This window comes from Bison bison, unplaced genomic scaffold (assembly GCF_000754665.1).
Source record: "Bison bison bison isolate TAMUID 2011002044 unplaced genomic scaffold, Bison_UMD1.0 scf7180017864533, whole genome shotgun sequence".
Classification (NCBI taxonomy): Eukaryota; Metazoa; Chordata; class Mammalia; order Artiodactyla; family Bovidae; genus Bison; species Bison bison.
Genome location: NW_011495082.1, coordinates 4,768,679 through 4,791,305, shown reverse-complemented (window position 1 = coordinate 4,791,305; position 22,627 = coordinate 4,768,679). Strand labels below are relative to the sequence as shown.

The window sequence follows — 22,627 nt, the reverse complement described above, 5'->3', positions numbered from 1 at the left end:
GGGGGGAGAAAAATCCCTGGTTGAGAGCAAAATCATGACCTGTATAGATGGCACATATTGTACTAAGTATAAATACTGAAATTAGCCTGATCCAGGGAAGTGGGAGGGGAGTCCAAAAGATAGTTCAGTCTCATGGAACTTAAAACTCAGGACAACTCAGAAAGTTTGGGGTTTATAAAAGTGTGTATATATGTAAAAACTATATTTTGATTCCATCAGATCTATAAATTATATATATGATCACACGTTTTTCAGATATGTGATCTTAAAATTATTTCTTATATTTTCTTCACATACTCAGCATGGGGAAACTTAATTTTTTGACCTAAAAAAATACAGCAATTTGCCCTTATTAAAATGTAAGCATCACTGTTTTGTGACATACAATCTGAAAGAATGGATTACCTCTTCCATCCCATTGTCTCCATTGCCAGATATGCTCATTGTTCTTCAACAGCTACAAAACTTGAACCTAAGTTTTTAAATAACTCAAACCATTCTTTAAAAAACAAAATATAGAGTGTCTTGAATATAAGATTCATGTAAATCAGTCAAATGGGTCAGCTACATTCCACAGTTTTCTCTGCCTTCTTTCCCCACCAGATTTGGACATGGCTGGGAGGCATCAGAATCGTAGTTTTCCTCTTCCAGGAATTCATTCAAGTGCTCAAGTACATGCATTTGGAAATTGTGCAGACAGTGATATGTTGGAGGAAGATGCTGAAGTGTATGAGCTTCGATCCCGAGGAAAAGAAAAAATCCGAAGAAGTACATCAAAAGATAGACTTGATGACATTATAGTGTTAACAAAAGATATACAGGAAGGAGACACTTTAAATGCAATAGCCCTTCAGTACTGTTGTACGGTAAGTTTTAATCTGACTTTGCATAATGCAGCCCCAAATACACCATTTGTTCATAGTACAAGTTGGAGTAAAGTCTGTACCCTTTTATCTTCGTTCCTCCACCCCCTACTTTTTTTCCTCTTTCCACAGAAATCTCTTATCCTGTTGGTGGATGTTAACTTCTTAAATTTTAAGTGAACACTTGAATTCTGTTTATTTCTAAGTCATGATTCTGTTTTCAGATTGAAAACACTGAAATGTATTTATTTTTCTCCTTATTCAAGTTGTAAGAGAATGTAGAAATATATGAGAAAAATATTTTTCCTGTCCCAATTTCCTAAGATAACACACACTGGTGTATCTCTTTCCATACCTTCTCTCAGGGGAGATGTATATGTATGTGGTGATGTTTTTAAAATTGGTTTATATTATCCATGTTACTGTGTAAGTTGCCTCTTTTTCATTTCTTAGTATATCATGGACATCCCTCATAGCCATATAGGTCTGACTATGGTATATAGCTTATGATGTTCCATAGTATGGATATACCACAGTTATTAAATTGTTCTCTTATTCATGGGTAGTCAGGATTTCCTCCATGTTTTGCATTGGGCAGTGAATGTCGTCACTAACTAATACCTTTGTTTCTGTGAAATAGATTCTCTTAAGAGGGATTTATAGAGGAAAGGTATATTTTTTATTTTACTAGGTATTAAATTCTGTTTAAATTCATTTTATATCTGTGTCATGTCCATCTTGCATCCATAACATGGAATCTGTTTTCATGTAAACATGTTTAAATCCTTTGTTATCAAAGTTTTTATTCTTAGGCTCCCAAAAGAATTTTGAAATGTACTATGTAACATCTCACACATTTTAAAGTGAACATCTTAAATACATCATGACTTAAAATTGTTTCAAAGAATTTAATTTCCAGAATGTTGTCAATATTGATATTTAAAAATAAGACTATTAGAATATTCTTTAAATGTATGCATGGAATTCTAAATACCACCAGGATTTGCTACCTAAAATCATTCATTTAAAATATATGAGCTGTCTTTTTAGTAGCATGAAATTTTATATATTCCTTTTTCTCCTTGATTAATATTTTCATTCTCCCCCTCAAAATCTTTCATAGTGTAAAATATATTTATGCTTGAGAACCTTTATTGATTACCTGTCACACATATATTGGTAAATTTATATATATATTTATATATATATAAATTTATGATAAATTTATATAAATTATGGTAAATTTATATATATATTTAAATTTAATTTTATAAAGTTTCCTACGACTATGAGGTTCTATGTGTTATTTTTTATGAATAAGTACTGCAGTTATTCACGATTGATCAAAACAAATATTACACATTTTAATTTAAACATTTAATAAAATATTTTATTGAAATGCATTTCTTGATGGAGTAAGAAAAGCTGGGTTTGGGGTTTTTTGTGATTTGTTCATGTATGGGAACATTTATTGTTAAATCAGAAAATGATCTGATTTCATTCTTTAATGCAGATAAAATTGTTAATATGTATTCTGTAGAGAAATAAGACCATGGAGAAATCAACCTTAGAAGGTTGTTAATGGAAAGTAATCAAGACTTTTAAGATTGGGACAAGGCTAAAAATATCAACATGGAGATCCAAGAGAAGAATATGGTCTAGTCGTTTTATTAGAGAAAGACAGCAGTTTTCTAGAGCCTAGAAAGTTTTCTTAGAAAAAGAGAAATCTGAAATGCCATCTGAATGATTTAAAAATAGGTCATATTTTTAATCAGGGAGGTTTTGAAAAGAACAAAGTATTTCAGACATGACAGTGAAGTAGAAAAGATAGCAAGGAGGTATAAACAGACAACAGAGGAAGTTTATTAGGTGTGTCAGAAATGAGTGACACAGACTAGGATACTGTGCTTTAAGATAACTGAGGAAAAGTGTGCTATATAGTAAGAACATCATTTTAAGGTTTTAAAGAGTGCTGCAAAATGGGGGTAGGGTGGGGCAGGGAGAACCTGCTGGTGAATTAGAGGGAATCCAAGAAAGAGGTTATTGGAATATCCAATGAGTATAAGTGCGTGGGCTAAAATACTTACAGCAAGGATAGAGAAGAAGCTGATAGAAAATGTATTAGGGGCAATCACAAGATGTGTCTGCTGTTTCCTTAATTAAATGTAGAGTGATGAAAGGCAGTTAGCTTAACAGAGAAGATGGCATTGTCCATAGTAATGGGAAAATTGATAAAGCGGAGTTAGGAGTTAAACAGTGCTCTGTTTGACAGAGCTCAACTAATAGGGGAAAAAAACGATTAATCTTACAAAAAGGATTTATCATTTAAAAATTATGGAAGTTAGTGCCATATTCTGCTTATAAATATTCAACCTTAGGAATTATTAAAATATGCCTGTTGTAAAACAGTGATAAGAGGAATAAAAAGTTCAGGGTTGGAATCTTAAATGTAACCAAGGAAGTTAGCATAACAGAGAAAACATTATAGGGGTTGTTTAGATAGGTAGAGGCTAAATCTTGGAAGCAAGGTACAGAAAGATTGCTGAGTAGGTATTAGTTGGAATGTACAATACCAAACAAAAGAGCATTTAAAGAGAATAGGGTCAGGCTTTCATGTTGTCAGTGAATCCTCATTTGTTTTAAAAAAGATTCCTAAGGTAGTAAAATGACGAAGCACCCTTTAACATTACACTGTCATCTCCTCTCTCTTTTCCTTCCACACATACACGTCAAAGGAATTCACTTTTTCTCATTCTGCATCACACTGGATCAGTAATATGCAATTAATCCAGGTCACTACTGCCTCTTAAAAACCCTCTTTGGCAACCTGGATTCTGCAGGTTTCTGATTTTCCTACTGTTAAAGTTTAATATGAGCTAACACTTGCATAATATATGTGTTTCACTATAGATGTTCTTTGGACATTTTAATACATTAATCTTCACAGTAACCGTATGTGGTAGGTAGTATTATTACGGTCATTTTACATATGTGAAACTGATTTGCAGAGAGGTTAAACAACCTGCCCCAAATCATAACAGCTAGAAAGTGTCAAGGTCATGCTTCAAATCCAAGTGACCTGTGCTTTTAACCACTATCATATAGTGCTTTCCTGGCTACTGTTTCTCAGTCTGTTTTGTGGCTTTCTCTTACTCAGCACGCACCTCAAATGTTGGCATTCCTCAGGGATCTTGGCATTCCTCAGGGATCTTTGCTGTGTTGCCTTCTTCTAGCAAATCTATCTACTCTTGTGACTTCAATTATCATTTCTGCTGGTAATCCACAAATCTCTCTCTTTCGCTGGATCATTCTTCTGAATTTCAGACATTGATCTCTTAACTGCCTTTTGGACATCCTCCACTTTCATATTTCAGGCACCTCAAAGTCAACACGTGTGAAATCTGTGTTCATTCTCTCTTCTGTATCTTAATGAGGGACATGATTATCCATTGTTGGCCATGTCAGAAATCTAAGTTTTATCCTAGATTTACTTTAACTTCTCTGACATCAATCAGGTGATAAATGATCAGGGCTTAGTTTACAGCTTTGATGAACTAATAATTTAAAAGTAGTTGGGAGAGCCTGGCATAGTAATTGGTAGCCTGAGAAATACTCCCTTACTCTTGCCATTGTTGGCAGGTGGATAGGATATATAGACAGGTTGAGGACTATATAAAATATACAAGGAAAGCCTATAAAAATGACTGATCTTGGGAGGAGCTGAATAATGCATTTACAGCAAGAAGTTTGGGGGGAAATGGCTTCAGAAAACAAGTGAAGGAGATAAATTATCACTTTATTAATTCCAACATGTATTTTTAAAAATAAAATATTTTAACATCTTTAAAATTAGAATGGTGGCATCTTCAATATTTGGTGGAGTTTTTTACCTTTATGATGCATAGAATAATGGGACATCCTAAGAGTGGATGGCATCTTAGTTTTGATAAAACATGGTACTTTTATTGGGTTAAGTTGACATTTGCCTATACTCTAACTGCCACATAAGAAGAACTTAAGTCTGTAATCCTTCCTTCACAAATTGTTTACAAGCAGCAGAGTGTGATATTTGTACAGGATGTGCAAAGAGAAATATCAAAAGATCCTAGAATCTATTTAACTAGAATTAGTGTTAACAATATATGGGTTGATGTTAGAATATAATTGGTGATTTCTTAAGACTGGTAGATCAAGAGTGGTATAGAACTGTTATCCACAAATAAAATCTCTCTGGATGTGATAATTCAGTACTTCCAATACTAAGCTCATTTTTTCCCCTCTAAAAGTAACTGGGATGAATGAATTGTTACTACTTTTATTTTGATTCAGAATTTAGTTGAATGTTGTTTTTTTTTTTCTTACAGGTAGCAGATATCAAGAGGGTTAACAATCTCATCAGTGACCAAGACTTTTTTGCCCTTAGGTCTATCAAAATTCCAGTAAAAAAGTTTAGTTCATTGACTGAAACACTTTATCCTCCAAAAGGAAGACAGGCTTCACGTCCTTCAACTGTTCAATACCTTCCAGAACAACAGGAAGTTTTGTCAGCTAATGACTCTCTTTCTTCCACCGAGTCAGCTGGTAGCTTTCTAAAAGAAGTAGACCGAGACATCGAACAAATAGTAAAATGTACAGACACCAAAAGAGAGAACCTTAATGAGGTGGTGTCTGCTTTGACAGCACAACAGGTCCGTTTTGAACCTGACAACAAAAACATTCAACGGAAGGATCCTTACTATGGAGCAGACTGGGGAATAGGGTGGTGGACAGCTGTAGTGATAATGTTGATAGTAGGCATAATAACACCAGTGTTTTATTTGCTGTATTATGAAATTTTAGCTAAGGTGGATGTCAGTCACCATTCAACGGTGGATTCTTCACATTTGCATTCAGGAGTCACACCCCCATCACAGCAGAGAGAAATGGAAAATGGAATTGCTCCAACTAAAGGAATACCCTTTGGTCCACAAGATGATCATAAACTATATAATCAAGATTCTCAGTTACCTGCTGCTCAACACAAAACATAGCAGTTAGTTCACAATTACAGTTACCAATCACATGTGCATTTGGAACTTGGTCAATCAGTTACAGTCAGTAACCACTTCAAAGGCAGAATTTAGACTGAAGATGCTTTGTTTTTCACCTTTTGTTGTTATTTGGAGCCACTTACAAATGGGTTGAGTATAAAATCCTTACAGTTGCTAGTTGTTGATATTGAAAGCAGTGAATCTGTGTATCTGTTGTATCAATGCTTAAAGCAGAAATGAATTTGAATGTATGTCTAGGAAGTTCTTGAAAAATGCATCTTTTTCTTAGTCAAGACTGGTTATCTTTAAATTTTATTTTTAAAGTATTTTTGTTTTGAGGTTATTAGTAATACATTTATTAAGCAAATAATGATAGCATCAGATGTCTGCAGCTGATGAAAATTTTAATACTGTGAGCCATCAAGATGTTCAGTTGCAAGAAAGTCTAATTCTAAAATTATTTGATAGCACTTAAAATTCTATTTTGAAGTTTTAAAAAAGCATTTAGTTCATACACTATGAAAGCATAAGTAGAACAGAAATGGGAAAGTTACCTATAATGTCTGTAATAGAGGGTGAGATATATTATTATTAAACCCCCCAAATAATGTGTTACTGTTGGGAAGTTGCCATTTGGTCACTAGAACACTGGATTATGTCAGGACGTAAAAGTTATCTTTATCTCTTAAAGAATGCTGCCACTGCTTCTGTTTTTTAAGTAATTTTATTTGCCTCTGATATTTGAAAGCACTTTGGTTCTTCTTTGATGAAAGTGTTACACATGTACAGGTTACCATTATTTAGCAAATATTTCCTCACATACTGTGATAAGTTGTTGCTGTATTACATGTAATAACATGCCTTAATTACATTTAATGCCTTATATAATTTTTAGAATTAAGCATTGTTTTAGATAGTCCAATAGGATTCATAACATAGGCTGTATAAAATTAGCCTCCACCTTCACTATCAAGCACAAGTTAATGGGATGAAAACATTTGCAGTCTCTCTCTGAGGTCTGTTGCAGAAAAGCAGGGGTAAAGAGACCATTAGCATTAGCAGTAACAGACATATTGCTTTATTGATCCCTTAGCCTCTAGAGTTTTTCAAAGAGAAAATGTTCAACTTAGATCCTTTTTCCCTGAATTAGAGCATCTCTGGGGAACAGAGGCCAGAGGTGTATGGTTTGGTCAGAAAGAAGGGGTTTATAGGGCCACATTTTAAGATCTACTGTGCATCAGACAGACTCTGGCTAAATTGCATTTGCATATTGATTCTATGATTTAATTTTTTAAAGTATGTGTTTTTAAAATGTTATCTAATTCATTAGAAGCAAGATTTGGTAGAGTCTGGCTTGCCTGTTTTGTGTACAATAAAGTATGTACCTTAAGATACATAATAACACCTCATTTTCTGGGCATTATTTCCTAACTTTTAATGTTTAAGCTTTTTGACCAGTTGTTTTGTATTTCAGATTTCAATCTGGATACAAAGTGAGGTGAACAATATATATATATATATATGCTTAATGAGGCTTAATGTACTTTCAGGAGCAATGTGTCAGAGAAAGATAGGACAAAGAAGTCAAACATTAAAGCCCTTCCATATATATATCAGAGGGCCTTAGATGATTACCAGAAAGCATTAATATGGAAGTCTGTAGCAAATTGATTTTTTGAGTGACTCTATTAGTTTGAGATTTAAAAAATTGTTTTAATGTGCCTTGGGCATCTTTCTAATTTATGCTCAGTGTTAACTTGGTCAGTTTACATTGTATTTATTAAGCCTGCTGAAAATCAAGTTTTAGGGAAGAAAATAAAAGATTATTTTAGGATAGAATGGGCTAGATGGCCTTTGAAGAACTTTGTTTACATCAAATTGATGAAATTTCAGATAGTCAAGGATTCCTTTCTGCTTGTGATACTTGGAAATTGACAAAGAGAAGTCTGATTTCCAAAATCATTAACATTTTAAAAAGTAGGTGTTCTGTGTTGGTTAAAAACATTTTCTGTCTTGCAGAGTGTCCTATTCCTTGAAGGAAGTATAACATATCCTCCTGACACAGTTTCCTTTGTCCTTATGTTTGAATTATATATATTATAATTAAAAAATTAAAAATATATTTTTACTTGATTGAATATAGTTTGAATTACATATAATTCTATGTATATGTTATATATAGAGAGAGAATTCTATATGTTATATATATAGAATTCTAGATTTTAATCCTTGTCAAAAAAAATTTCCTAAGCATTTAATAGATAAAATAATTTTAACTTTTAAAAAGTACTAAGTAGTACTACAAAATTTGTAGTAAATGCAGATTACTTTGTAAAACTTAATAAAACAAGAAAAGTTATCATTTGATATTGTGGCTTTTGTGTTGAAACCCTTATTTGAATTTACTGAGACTTTACATTAGAAGATACATACACACGTATGTATGTAAAAGTAACAACTGTGAATCACTGCATTAGGTTCACTTAAAATGTTGGAGTTGCAAGTGTTTAAGAAAAACCTGCTTATTTTTAAAAGGGGCAGTTCTTTCTTAAAGTTTGGGTACAAATGGTTAAGCTTGTTTCAAACAATGGATGGTATTTAAATAATTTTTGCAATCCTATTCCTAGAAAATTATGGGCTTTGTGTCCTTAAAAGATATATTAAGATCAGTTATAGAGTCATTAGGAATTAGAAGACAGTAAAGTTAACTTCTTCGAAAACTTGTATTTTAAAGCTTGTCTTTTTCTGAGCCCTACTTGTTCAGTGGCCTGAAGAGTTCTTTAAATGAACCACTATTCAGTCATTAGTTTTACTAAAATTACCTACTTGGAATATGAAGCATACAATTAATTAGGTTTTCGAAATACCATGAAACAGGATACAGTCAAAGTGTTACAGAGTAAAGGTGGAGTTTTGGGAAGTCTGTATTTAAACGGTACATTATGATGGGAATCATTCTTATTTTGAATTACGTTGCTCAGGAAATCAGTATTTTTCTTCCAAGTATGTGCATATTGCACTGTTGGATCACAGAAATCTGAATGCTTTAATTATTTTATGTATGCAAATTATATAAAACTTTTGTATAATGTATTTTATACAAATGCAGCATGGAATTGTAGAATATTACGTTAGCATGTACATCTGTAAGACTGGGTTTTAAAACTTTCTGCCCCTTATTTTTCATATTTTAAAAGATATACAAAATGTAATAAAGTTTCTATTTTATTATTCAATCAAAAAATGGAAGCTGGTTAATTTAATTGAATAAAGCAAATCTTTTCTCCTCCTCTATTTGATAAAAGAGATACTATGTAAGTTAGACTGAATTGCCAAAGATTTACCAATTCAGATTCTCCCTTATATTGAAACAAAATACACTGGATGACTTATAGTACATAAGTGAAAGGAAATGAAAACAAATTTCAGATGAACGTTATTTGCAGTGAAAAAGGCCTTACGAGGCATGGAGATTACAGATTGGTCATGTAACAATATGCTGTATTTACATCTAAATTTTATTATGAAACAAACTTTTTATCTCAAAATACTAATTGTAAGAAATACTAGTAACAAAAATCAGGTATTTGGAGTTATTTAATGGAGAATCTGTGGTGTAAACCTTGGTTTCTTCATTTTTAAAAGCATCTTAATCTTAAAATTGTATTTATAATTTTTCTTATAAAAAGTTACTAACTTCAGAACCTTTAAGCATACTAAAGAAAAGCCCTGATACTGTACATCTGAAAGTGGGGAAGGAAAGGTTAACAAGGTCCAGTGAGTGTCAGCATTCTCTCAATATCCAAATCTCTTTGTTCTTACAGCTTTTCATCACCTAGAGTTTTATTGTTGATGGTTGTTTGTTCAAGAACATCTGATACTGGCATCCTGCTCAACAAATATACAGTTATCGTACTAGTTTGTAAAATAAGTATTAACAAATTAGTTTTCTCAAACATTTCAGTAGGGTCAAAATAAAACAATATAAAACAAAAGGACACAATTTTTTTTTTTTTTGCAGGAATTTAATGTGTAAACATACAGAAAAATAAGCATTAGAGCAACAAAACAATTTTGCATCTTATATATAGAAATTTTAAAGACACTTCACCATCAAGTATGAGGCGAATCTCTGCACTAAAGTTTACCTTCTTACAGAATAATTTCACAGTCTTCTTAGATTTTAAGCCAGAAAAATAAGATTGCCACTGTTAAAGCAACCCGCAAATACTTCTTGCCTGTTCTCACAATTAGTCTACTTTAAACTTATAAAAAGATCTTCCCAAGGAGGAAGGCAATGCACTTAATAGACATGGCTGGGCCTCCCCAGCAAATCCTTGCCCATAGTAGGTACTTTACCATCTGCAGGACTAAAATGGTGGCAACAAACTGGAAGCCAGGAAAAAAGATTCCTGTATCTTTGGTGTATTTGCCTGATTCACATGTTATCTTCAGATTCATAAAAAAGGAAGTGTAACAGAACAATAAGATTTGTATAAATTAAATAGTATTTAGCTGTAGTACTAAGGAGTTGAGAGAATAAGAAACATGTAACTTACCAACCCTAAATGACTTGCCCATTACAACTGAAAAGTGAGACTTCTACTCTACTTAAGTAGATTGCTACTTTGAGTGTTTCATTCATGTTTTCCATTTATAATCTTTAAAATTTTTCATAAACTCCTTTAAGAAATCACATAGGATCAGCACAATACTGAATAATGGCCCTCACACCCATAGTGAATGATCTGAGAAAATATTACAATTGAAAGTGGTCTTTTTTTCCTGAGAAAGCCATATTACAAAATGGCACAAGACAATACACATTTTTTCCTCTAGAAAATAAGATGGGAAAATCAGATTTCGATACATTTGTGAGGAAAATAAGTCTGTCTCTCAAAACTGTGCAATCACTTTGCCAGTTACAATTTTTTTTAGAGGGTGAGAATCAAATTTAACATGATCATTGCCACAAGGTGAGAGAATGAACACACATGGTAAACTCTGGTTGGAATTTAAGCAGTTTTTATAGAAAACTGTTTACAAGTGAAGAAACTAAGGCACAGAAAACCTAACCAAGCTCAATTTCAAGGCTGAGTTTAATAGTAAAGGTAGAAACAGAATCTACGGCTCTGATTCTCAGGTCAGAGAGCAATGCGTGGTATCTTCCCAAGAGGGAAAAAATTATTTTTTTGGAGAGTAATGTTAATAAATCATTTAAAAAATACATAATAAGAATGTCCTTGAAAATCTTTGGCATATGTGAGTCATTGGAAGCTGAAGATTTTAGATATCCTCTCTCCTACCCCAATACAAAAAGGGGAGCTAGTTTTTAAATGAATCAAAAAAGATTAATCTCAATTTCAAAGTGACCTGAGTTTTATTCTGCATTGTTAAATCAACTGGACAGTTTGAGTCCTATGAAACGTAACAGAGGCCACTACACCTCAAAGATTACACATATATGCATTCTGCAATGAGATTTATACAACTTGAACTTACTCCACATTTTCATCAAGTACAAAATTAAATACCTCAGTCTAATTTTTCATTAACCAGTGACTCAAAGATAACAAACTTGATACAGTGGGATGATTAATTGATCTATAGGATGGTATGAAGTTAGCCCCAAATTCAGGTATTTATTTATCCCAGGTCTTCGTATTGCTTTGAGATTAAATTATGAAATTAGCTCAGATTGGCATTTCTCCCTGTGTGTGTGTTTCCAATCACAAAACTTTTAATCTCATAAAATATGCATTTGTAAGAGCTCAGGTAGGTTTATGTAGTCATAATATAGTAGCACAGAACATGCCATGTAAAAGTAAAAAATAAAATTATTTTCAAGTTTCTTTGTTTCTAAAGTGCTCTATGTGCAGTATTAAACCAACTTTCAGATTATAGAAATCCACTATGATGACTAGTAGCAGTTTTAGAAAAGATCAACAGTTAAATAAGAATAATTTTTTAAAGTATGAATACATAGATTAAAAGATGCAAAAACTCTTTAAAAAAGATGCAGAAACTCTTTAGGCACATTCTAATCCAAAACATAAAAAAAAAATCCACATGAATACATTAGAGATGACAGGTGTTGAGAAGGAAGGTCAGTGTCAGAAATTAACTGGTAAGGTGACTAGTGTGTAAACTCAAAGTGGTTCTGAATATTTTAGCAACAAGTATTTTTCCAACAAAACAGTAACAAAATAAAGTACTTACTCATTCCTTATCAGAAATAAAATAGAAAATAAGTCTGTCCAAATGTTCAGAAGCTGTTTCATAAAAATATTTTTTGAGAAATTCCATAGCTAGTAGGTTGCTTCATCCATGTTGTCGTCACTGTCCACACCAAAATCATCTCCATCTTCAAAGTAGGAATTGATGTAGTCATTTTCCTAAGTGAAATGATACACTCCTCAGTAAACTTCAAAAGTATGAGTAGTAACATTAAAGAATATGATGTGGGCTATCCCTTTAAACATAAGTTTATAAATACCAAAGTTAGGTAACTAGAAACTAGGCCAGGCTTAAAAGAAGCCTCTGTTATTTCAATGCTTAAAACATTGACTTTCACACATCTACCTGTGCTCTTTCTTCCTCGAGACCACCATCCCCTACTAGTCTCAGGCACCAACTAGCTCAGAGAACATATACGGATGCCCATTACATGTTACCAGGATACATCTCATTCATTATACCTTAGAGGAGGGATGATACGTGGTTTAGCTAGTTTAACCACTATACACTTACTCCAAACAAATGTACAAACAATAAATGAAGCCAATTTACACTAACATTCATTTGACTACACCAGAACTAAGGTTTTCAGTTGTAATAGCTGAGCATAAGCAGAGATTTTTGCTTCCTATCAAAATAAATAAAAGACCTCAAGATACTGAATCAAACATAGAAGATGACATATTACATTCTATCTAGGGTGGCTCAGTTTCTTTTAAGAGAGATTAATCCCCTGGGAACATTCCAATTCTTCTGGGTGAATAAGACTACTATCCATGTATATGACTCAAGATATTTCTGCTTTCTACCAAAAATTCAAAAATCCATTTTGGATATAGATTAAAAGAAATTTAAGGGAGTTATTAACCAACTGCAGTGTGTGGACTGTCACTAGATTCCAATTAGAACAAGCAAAAATTTTTCTCCCATCAAGACAATCTGAACACTGGTTTAATACTTGATGGTATTAAAGAAATATATTTTATTCTATTAGCTATGATAATGTGATAAAGAGCCCTTATTTTTGAGTACATACTGATCTAATGAAGCTGAACTTCCCAATACTTCACCCACCTGATGCAAAGAACTGACTCACCAGAAATGACCCTGATGTTGGGAAAGATTGAAAGTGGACAGAAAAGGGGATGATAGAGGATAAGATGGTTGGATGGCATCACCGACTCGATGCACATAAGTAAGCTCCAGGAGTTGGTGATGGACAGGGAGGCCTGGCATGCTGCAGTCCCTGGGGTCGCAAAGAGTCAGATACGACTGAGCGACTGAGCTGACTGAAATATTTATGGATGAAATGATACAATGCCTGGGATTTGCTTTACAATGATCCAAGGCAGCTGGGGCTTTGAAGGGGGTTGGGGGGCAGGAGCGGACTGGGTGGATGAAAGAGTGGCAGAAAGGCTGGCTATGAATTGATGATTGTTAAAGCTGAATGATGAGTCTGTAGGTGTTTTTATTACTAGTCACTAGTTTTTGAACATGATTGAAATTTGCCATAAAAAATTAACCTCCAAGATATTGTTTTGAGGGTGTTAGCCTGCTGTGGCCCTCTTTGCCTGGCAAAGCACAAGCTATTCTTTTCTACTTCACCCCCTGCCAAATTAATCTCCATATCTCTATTATCTATAGCAGGAATTATCACAGAGTAATTAAGAAATAGAGACTATTCTCAAAAGAAAGTCTCCTGGATATCATTTTTTTTAGGATTTGCATGGTGGGATACTACATATAAATTTATATAAATAATGTAAGAAAGGTAACGTATTATTCAGATATGTCTTTCATTACTTTGTCCTCACTAAACACTGTAATTTCCTGTTTCTAGCTCAGACCCTTACTATATCTAGGAAGCTGTCCTGGTTTCTCTGGTGCTAAGAAACCCAACAGTCTGGAAACCCAGCTGAATCCTGGGGGTAGTGTATAGGGGAGGGGTGGCATGGTGCAGGTGAGGCCGCCTTGCTAAGGACACTGGTGTGAAAGTGTAAGCTAGTCAGTTTGTACACACAAGTGGAAATGAGAAAGGAAGAGACACTGCATTTCAAATTGAGCATATGCTACTTGGGCTTAGACATGTGCACGTCCAAGTGGGTTCAGTGACTCACATTTGGTAATTCTGTGAGATTAGTCATCTTGATACATAGACGGGTACAGAGTTAGAACCTGTTGAAACTGATGGCGTAAAGGGTTCTTGCCTTCATTTGGGCCCCTGCTCTTTAACTACAACATTCAAAAGGCTGAAGGAAAAGTCCATATTTTCTCAATTTTACATGTAGGTGTTATATAGATAATTCGCTCCATTTTACTCTTCCAAACAAAATGCTTATCACATCCTCAATATATATATATCAATGAGCTGCTGCCAAGTCACTTCAGTCATGTCCGACTCTGTGCGACTCCACAGACGGCAGACCACCAGGCTCCCCCATCCCTGGGATTCTCCAGGCAAGAACACTGGAGTGGGTTGCCATTTCCTTCTCCAATGAGTTAATTAGCAGTAATTTTTCATTAGTTAACTGCTAGAAAGAGCAAAGAGAGTAACTTTAAATATGGAAAGGCTCTGAGCTTGCTTATACCCAGACTCACCTAGCCTCACCTTTAAAATATGTATCATTTGTTTATTAAAATATAAAGTTGGGTTTTTTAAAAATGAAATACAGTTATATGAACCCATTGGTGGTGTTTAGTACTCTATATAGAATTCTGAAATTACTAGAATTCTAATGTTTGTTGTTTTTGTTAGGACAGATCTTAATTTCAAACACAGCTCAAGTCTAGACTTTATAAACAGAGCATTTCAAAAGCCAAAGAATATTCAAGAAAATTTCAAAAAAGAGTAACATGCTCTTAAAATATTAACAAATAATGAGAAGTTTCTATTAATTGGAATGTCTTAGTGATGATTCAGACATAGATCAATGGAACAGAGGCCAGAAATACATCTAAGCAGATGAAGGAATCTAAGAGCTGATAAAGGAGAATTTCAAATCAATGCAGAAAGAAAATTATTTAGTACATGAGGCAGGCAATTGGCTAGCCATTTGGAAGCAGATAAAAATGAATCAGTACGCTTCCTGCACACCAATATAAAACCAAAATTTAAGGCAATTGTAGCATATAATTAAGATTTCTTAGGTGGAGAAGTTCAGGTAAAAGAAAGATTCATCATTGTGGTGTGTGAAGCCAAAATGGAGTGAAGACAGTGGTCACTGGAATGTATCAACACAAGAAACTCTTACGTGAGGCATCTACAAAGCCCCAAAGAGGCCGTGACCAACACAATCACCGTGCTTGATTGACTCCAGCTTACTTTGAAATGCACCTTGTTTCTGAAAGTTGGAAATCCCAAATCTAAAATATGGAGTTCTGACTCAGTCATACTTGAGGTTGAATTATGAATGTTCTCTGATAGCATCCACATGCACTTTGGGATTTAAAACCTGATGGTATTTCTGGATACCCCCTCAACATATGACTAAACCCGTAATTTATACCTTATTGCTGACTTAAAGTGATAAGTAGATAAATCTCAAACTAAACTGAACCATTTCCCTAACTTACAGACTTCCACGGTCAAAGCTGTCTATCAAGTAACTCTTACCTCCTACATTCCATTTGGTATCATTATAATTTCAATGCTATAATTCTCCTAGTGCCAAAGACTTGATGCCATGGATAATAATATACCCCTGGTTCCTATCAACTTGGTTTTTGTACCACATATCTGATTCCTTGTTAGATCATCCTAAGTTCAGGACCTTTGCTACTCTCCCAGAATGGCCCATTACCTCTTCTTGCTCTTCTTCATCATATTCCTCTTGTTCTGCAGCATCGTCTTCCTCATCATCATCGCCTTCTTTACTTTTCTCTTTGCTTCCTTCTTTCTCTTCATTTTCCTCATCTGATTTTTCACCATCACCTTTCTTTTCCAATTCCTAGTATAAATGAACTTCATTAATTTAAATGGAAACCACCAGACTCTGACGTTCCTGCTCAACCTCAAGAGAACAGTTACCTACCACCTAATTCTAACCCTCCCTTCCCAACACCTCCAGCTCCTCACCTAGGACACTGAGGAGTACCTCCTCAAGAAAGGAGGTACTCACTGGCTCGTCATTACATTGGTACCTTCTTTGATTTTGTTATTTCATAACTCGGTCTTGGGGGAATTCACTGGTGGTCCAGTGGCTAAGACAGAGGGGCTGGGTTCAATCCCTGGTCAGAGAACTAGATCCCATGTGCCACAACTAAGAAAGACTCTATGCAGCCAAATAAATTAAAATATATAAAAAAAGAACACACAAAAAAAACTTGGTCTTGGGAAATGGTTCGATTTCAGCTCTACAGCATAGTGCTTTATTTTTATGATTACTATCCTGCTACTGCTGCTAAGTCACTTCAGTTGTGTCCGACTCTGTGCAACCCCATAGATGGCAGCCCACCAGGCTTCCCCGTCCCTGGGATTCTCCAGGCAAGAACACTGGAGTGGGTTGCCATTTCCTTCTCCAATGCATGAAAGTGAAAAGTGAAAGTGAAGTTGCTTAGTTGTGTCTGACTCTAGCGACCCCATGGACTGCAGCCTACCAGGCTCCTCCGTCCATGGGATTTTCTAGGCAAAAGTACTGGAGTGGGGTGCCATTGCCTTCTCCGGATTACTATCCTACTTCCTTCTAAAATATTTTGATTCAGCTTATGAAGAACTTTCAGAATGTTATTTTTTCTTCTCCTTCATGAAAGGAGAAAAGAGAATGTAATGGTAACATTTCAAAGTGTCTATGTTTTAGCTGCTAACTGAAACTGTTTAAAATAATATCAAGTCATCTTGGGGTGAATTATCCTATGTGCAGATTATCCATGTTTTTTAACATTTCATTATTTTTTAAAACTTATTTTTAATTGGAGGATAATTGCTTTACAATGTTCTGTTGGTTTCTGCTGTAAAACCTGATATCTGTTTTTATCTCTGTTCTCTCTCATTATTTACTTCCCATATCCAAGGATTTTTGTTTCGTAATGTATCTGGCAGGTTGAAAAAAAGAGAGATTAAAACTCAAATCTGAGTCACTATTAGTACTTATTAACACTCCTAAGAATGGAGGCAAAGAAGAGATACAGAGTTAGAAAATCTTTGATTATGTGATGGCTCCACTTACCTTGTTAAAATCACTACGCCACCTTCAGTTAGATGCAGATTTAAGATTATATCTTTATATTTCTATTATGACTACCAACATTTATTTTCCACTTGATAAAAGTGACCTGTTTTCATTACTGTTATTATCAACCCACTAATCTGTCCTATGTTTAATTTGCACAAGTGACAGAATTTCACAAGTTTTGTAAGAGGTGGGGAACAGCAATAGTTTTATATATTAATACTCATAATTGAGGCATAAGATCAGTTTAGCTAAAACATTATTATTCTTAATCAGTAATCAGAACACTAATTCATAAATCTGTAAATACTGCATCTTATTGTAAGATATTTGCTTTGTAGATTACATACAGAGAGAAAACATACTTTGTATTTGGCATAACTACAACTTTATTCCATTTGGCTCTTAAATGTTTTTTAAAATCCACTCAAATATGAATTTAAGGAAAGCAAAGGCAATGGGGGCAGGAGGAGAAGGGGACGACAGAGGATGAGATGGCTGGATGGCATCATCAACTCGATGGACGTGAGTCTGAGTGAACTCCGGGAGTTGGTGATGGACAGGGAGGCCTGGCATGCTGTGATTCATGGGGTCACATAGAGTTGGACACGACTGAACGACTGAACTGAACTGAACTGAACTGAAAGGCAATGAAAGACTACATCAGATAGTCTCAATTTTTAAAAAAATTCAAACTCCACCTTTCTTGTCACCCTACCCCACTTAGCTAGAACAAATAAAATGACGGTAATAGATATAAGATGATTTATCTTCATCCTGGGGCTACTGACCCATGTTACCTTTTATGAGTTATTACTACAATATAATGTGTGCAATTTTTACCAACTGGAAGTCCCTTTGGAAAATTGCAAGCAAACAAAATAGTACTTACAGATATTTTGAAATGTCTATAAATACACACCTATATATAAAATGATGCTATGTTAATGTTAATTAAGATATAATATTTTTATTTTCTGTTTTAATCAAACCCTAGTAAAAAGGCCTACATCCCATAAGACTGTAGTTTAAAGTGAATTGTAGTGCTATTTTTAACTCTGTGCAAAGTATACGCTATATATGAAAAATCATGCTGTTAGCTCTTATTTCATAATTAGCAATAGAATTATTTAAACCAGTTATGTAAAAATATTTTTTAAATATAGAATTCATTCAATCTCTGTAGGGAGTGGGAGGTCTTGATTTCCAATACTGCCATCTCAATTATCTCCAAATAAATAACCTCAACTTTATTTCTATCACGTAGACCTAAACCAAACAAATAAAATACCTAAATCAGTTAACAAATATCAGATTTATAAAATTTAGAAAAATAGCCTCCTACACACTGTCTCATAACGTCATTCCCTTTGTGTTAGGCTATTAGTCTTCATCTGTCTACTTAGTAGTCTCCATTTTCTCTTCTGTGCTGCTGCTGCTGCTAAGTCACTTCAGTCGTGTCCAACTCTGTGCAACCCCATAGACGGCAGCCCACCAGGCTCCCCCGTCCCTGGGATTCTCCAGGCAAGAACACTGGAGTGGGTTGCCATTTCCTTCTCCAATGCATGAAAGTGAAAAGTGGAAGTGAAGTCGCGCAGTCGTGTATGACTCTTCGTGACCCCATGGACTGCAGCCTTCCAGGCTCCTCCGTCCATGGGATTTTCCAAGCAAGAGTACTGGAGTGGGGTGCCATTGCCTTCTGTGAGATGTAACTATTTACCCTTACTACTTTACGGATTTAAGAACAACGGGAATAACAATGTAAAACACACAATGTGAAAACATTTTGGAAACAGTTAACTTATGGACAGGAAACAGTCCTTTTTGTTTAAATACTGTAGACCACCCAACAGACACATCCACCTATAAGCATGTCATACAGAAATAAGCTCAAATATTAGTTTACTGCTGTCTGACTATTCCCACCATAAGATGTGACTGTGGATGCCATTCCCTCTCCACAGAAGTTTTATTAAAGAAAACCTGCAACGACTTTTGCTGAAGAAATGAATAATTGAGTCATCTGGAAGCTAACTGTTCTATTAAAGTTGCTAACTTATTGGGATTTCTAGATTTAAAACTCCAGTTTTAACAATGTGTGTGATGAAAAAAGGTGTTTAAATGTAGGGCATAAGGAGATACTATTTGTTCTGATGAAAAACCACATCCAGAGGTCCAGACTAAATGTCCTTATAGCACACGTCATCTGAGCAACTTCTTTGCAGGAAGTTGCAAGAACAGTCAGAGTCTGTGCTCAATCAACACAAGGTGGCTAGTTCTGCAGCCCTGCATCCCAGTTAAACCTGACACTTGGCGCTATTCCTTCAACAATCCTCCTGGCTTGATTTTCAGACAAGTGATCTTCAGCGCCTGTACTGGTCAAAAGTAAAATTTAACCAGGATCTCCAAGATCTCCTCAGGAGGAGCCTGAGGAAGAGATCAGGGCAGCAGAGTAGTCCGGCAGACAGGCTGTGGCACCATGGCCGAGAGAGGTGGTCCCGGGCAGCAGGGAACCCTTCAGACACTGACCAGAGACCACCACCTGCTGTGTTGCAGCCAACTAAGTCCTAATCCTAAAAACTAAAGTAGTTCAGTTCACATCTTACCTTCTTCCTTAGACACTGAGGTTTTTAAATCAGAGATTATTCCTAAGTGCCTTCCATCAGCTGTGCTCATCCTACACCTTGCAGGGAGTAGAAACTTAAAGCAATGCTCACTGATTATCTTTAAAGGGTGAATGAAAGATTTTTCCATACAGGAGAAATGAGAAAAAAAAAAAAAAGATGAGTTTCTGTTACCATGTAGCTATGCTAACTTGGTCAGGCAAGTTTTAAAGCCTTGACTTCCTCATCGGTAAATAAGGAATAATAATACCTATTCTCTTTGATGTTATGAAGTCCTAAGGACATAACGGCTATAAATAGCTCATCAAAGAGCCCACTATCTAAAAAGTTCTCAAAAAGCAATAGCTGCTATCATAATTATACCATCATCATCATCACTATCACCATCAATGTAAGATAATTCATTGACAGTGGGAATAAGGGAATAAACTGGTATAACCTCTATGGAGAATGATCTGCCATTATTTATGCATATTATCTATATTTTCTATATTATACAGTACATATAACAATTAACCTAGCAAATCTACTTCTAGAAATCTACCTTACACAGTGAAATCACATACTTAACATGGATTCACTGTTCCACTGTTTATATATATATATATATTTTTTTTTTTTTTAATTAAAAAAAATTTTTTTTTGCCATGCCATATGGCATGTGGGATTTTCGTTTCCCAACCAGGGATCAAATGCATGCGCCTTCTGCAGTGAAAGCTCAGAGTCTTAACCACTGGACTGCCTGGGAAGGCCTAGCATTACTTCCAATAGTGAAACACTAAATGAAACACGTGTGTTCTCCAAGTCGCTTCAGTCCTGTACGACTCTTTGCGACTCTATGGACCGGAGCCCACCAGGCTCCTCTGTCCAGGGGATTCTCCAGGCAAGAATACTGGGGTGGGTTGCCATTCCCTTCTCCAGCGGATCTTTCTCACCCAGGGATTGAACCTGCATCTCTTTACGTCTCCTGCGTTAGCAGGCAGGTTCTTTATCACTAGAGCCACCTGGGAAGCCCTCTGGTATTTCACAGAGCTTCCTATCCTCTGTGAAATACTTTTTAACGAACAATCACAGCCAGGACAGCCATGTATGTAATGTCCATCAACAGGTTACTAGTTAAATTTATTATGGTTCATTCTTATAGTGTAGCCAAAAAAAAAGAAAGAAACGAAAAGAATGATGGAACTCTTTTGTAGACTGATACAGAAACCAACATATTTTAAGTAATAAGATAAAAAGGCAAAGAGTGCAATATGTTACTTTTTGTTATTAAAAAGAAAAAATAGTATTTTCTATGTATAAAATGTTTCTGGAAGGATATATAAGAAACTGGTAACACTGGTTGTCTCTAATAGGGGACTTGGATGGATGGCTACGGGTAGGGATCGGAGGGCATATTTTCAATTTATTAATTTTTAGAATTTTACATCTTTTTATTTTTCAAATGTTTTTTAAAAGGCAATAAAAATAAGTGCCATAAGAAAGGATTTTCCCTCAATAGAATCTTTTAGACATAAGACAGAATAAAAGCATTAAAAATACACATACACCAGTAAGAGAAGAAAATGAGGTTTTTAGAGATATACATTTATGTTTCCTTCCCATGCATAATTCAAGAGGAAAAGAGGAATAGAGTGGAAAAGAGGCAGATGATAGAAGGTGAGGCAAGCTGACAGGTGGGGAGTAGAGAGGATAGGATGGAGCCCCCATAGCTCCCAGCCAACACTGTTCAAACATTGCTAGCCACCCTAGATGCTGGGCTCGACTCTGCCAAATTCACAAGTCATTTAAAAGAGACAGAAGGTGGAAAGGCTGCAGAAGACAAAAAGAGGTATGATATTTTCTCAGTCTGTTCCTATAGTGACAAGAAAACCTTACCTCAATTTTTTTCAATACATCCGCAGGATTTGTGAGTGAAGGGCCTTTGCCTGTATCCTTTGCCTTTTTGGATTTGGGGCCTGCTGAAGTAAAACCACTGGTAACACATTTTTGTATAACAGCAATTGTGTATTAAATGTCTTTGCCTTTTAATATGCCATCTAGCAGGGTGGTATGCCACACCGGCCACATAATTTGCAGGCTGAATTAACTTAAAGAATGAACAAAATAAATCAGCACACATTAGCAATTTTCTATGATAAGGAGCAAACGATAATCACTTAATAGGATATTTTCTAAGACTGCAACTGTTACCGAAATCGCAACCCCGTGTGCCTGATGCACACTGAAGCCCATCAATACTAAACATCAGAGTTTGGAACAGAGAAAGGTTTATCACAGATTTGTACAAGGAGATGGGTGGCTCGTGCCCTAGGAACCCCAGTTACTGAAAGCTTTCAGCAAGTCCCTTTAAAAGCAAAAGGTGAGGGATGGGGTGTGGTTAGTAGCTGCAGACTGCTCAGTCAGGTCATGATCAGGTAATGATGTTCCTGAAAATCTCGACCAGATGAATGTTATTCTCTGTCCTGACAAGAAAGGGCAAAGTCCCAAGGCACAACGTTCACCCTCCAAGGTCCCAGTCCTGGCTAAGAGGAGGCAAATCTCAGTTGGCGGCTCCTTCAGGGCCAGGTTCCCACATCCTGCCCAGCTGTCATCCCTGAGGAAGTTAGGCGCCCAACTCAACTGGCCCTCAGTCTCCTCAGGCGCCCCAAAGGCGGGGACCAGGTCTTACGGACTGTGACCCAGACAGATGGCCTCTGCCATTA

General features: G+C 35.4%; 2 protein-coding genes across 10 annotated transcripts in view; one reads left to right on the top strand and one right to left on the bottom strand.

The window, feature by feature from the left end:
• The window catches only part of LYSMD3 (LysM, putative peptidoglycan-binding, domain containing 3), a 13,983-nt gene extending 4,846 nt beyond the window's left edge, over nt 1-9,137 (top strand). The window contains exons 2-3 of the mRNA XM_010831921.1: nt 604-866; nt 5,228-9,137. Coding sequence (XP_010830223.1) covers nt 612-866; nt 5,228-5,893 — 921 coding nt within the window. The 5' untranslated portion in view covers nt 604-611 and the 3' untranslated portion in view covers nt 5,894-9,137. The remainder of the gene's footprint in view (nt 1-603; nt 867-5,227) is intronic.
• A 755-nt stretch (nt 9,138-9,892) lies between these two features.
• Nucleotides 9,893-22,627, bottom strand: part of POLR3G (polymerase (RNA) III (DNA directed) polypeptide G (32kD)) — a 47,894-nt gene continuing 35,159 nt past the window's right edge. For 8 of the 9 annotated variants that reach the window (XM_010831912.1, XM_010831915.1, XM_010831919.1 and 5 more), the window contains 3 exons: nt 21,801-21,883; nt 15,931-16,077; nt 9,893-12,288 (listed from right to left, as the gene is read on the bottom strand). In XM_010831912.1, coding sequence (XP_010830214.1) covers nt 12,202-12,288; nt 15,931-16,077; nt 21,801-21,883 — 317 coding nt within the window. In that variant the 3' untranslated portion in view covers nt 9,893-12,201. The remainder of the gene's footprint in view (nt 12,289-15,930; nt 16,078-21,800; nt 21,884-22,627) is intronic. The other variant, XM_010831911.1, reaches the window with a different exon arrangement.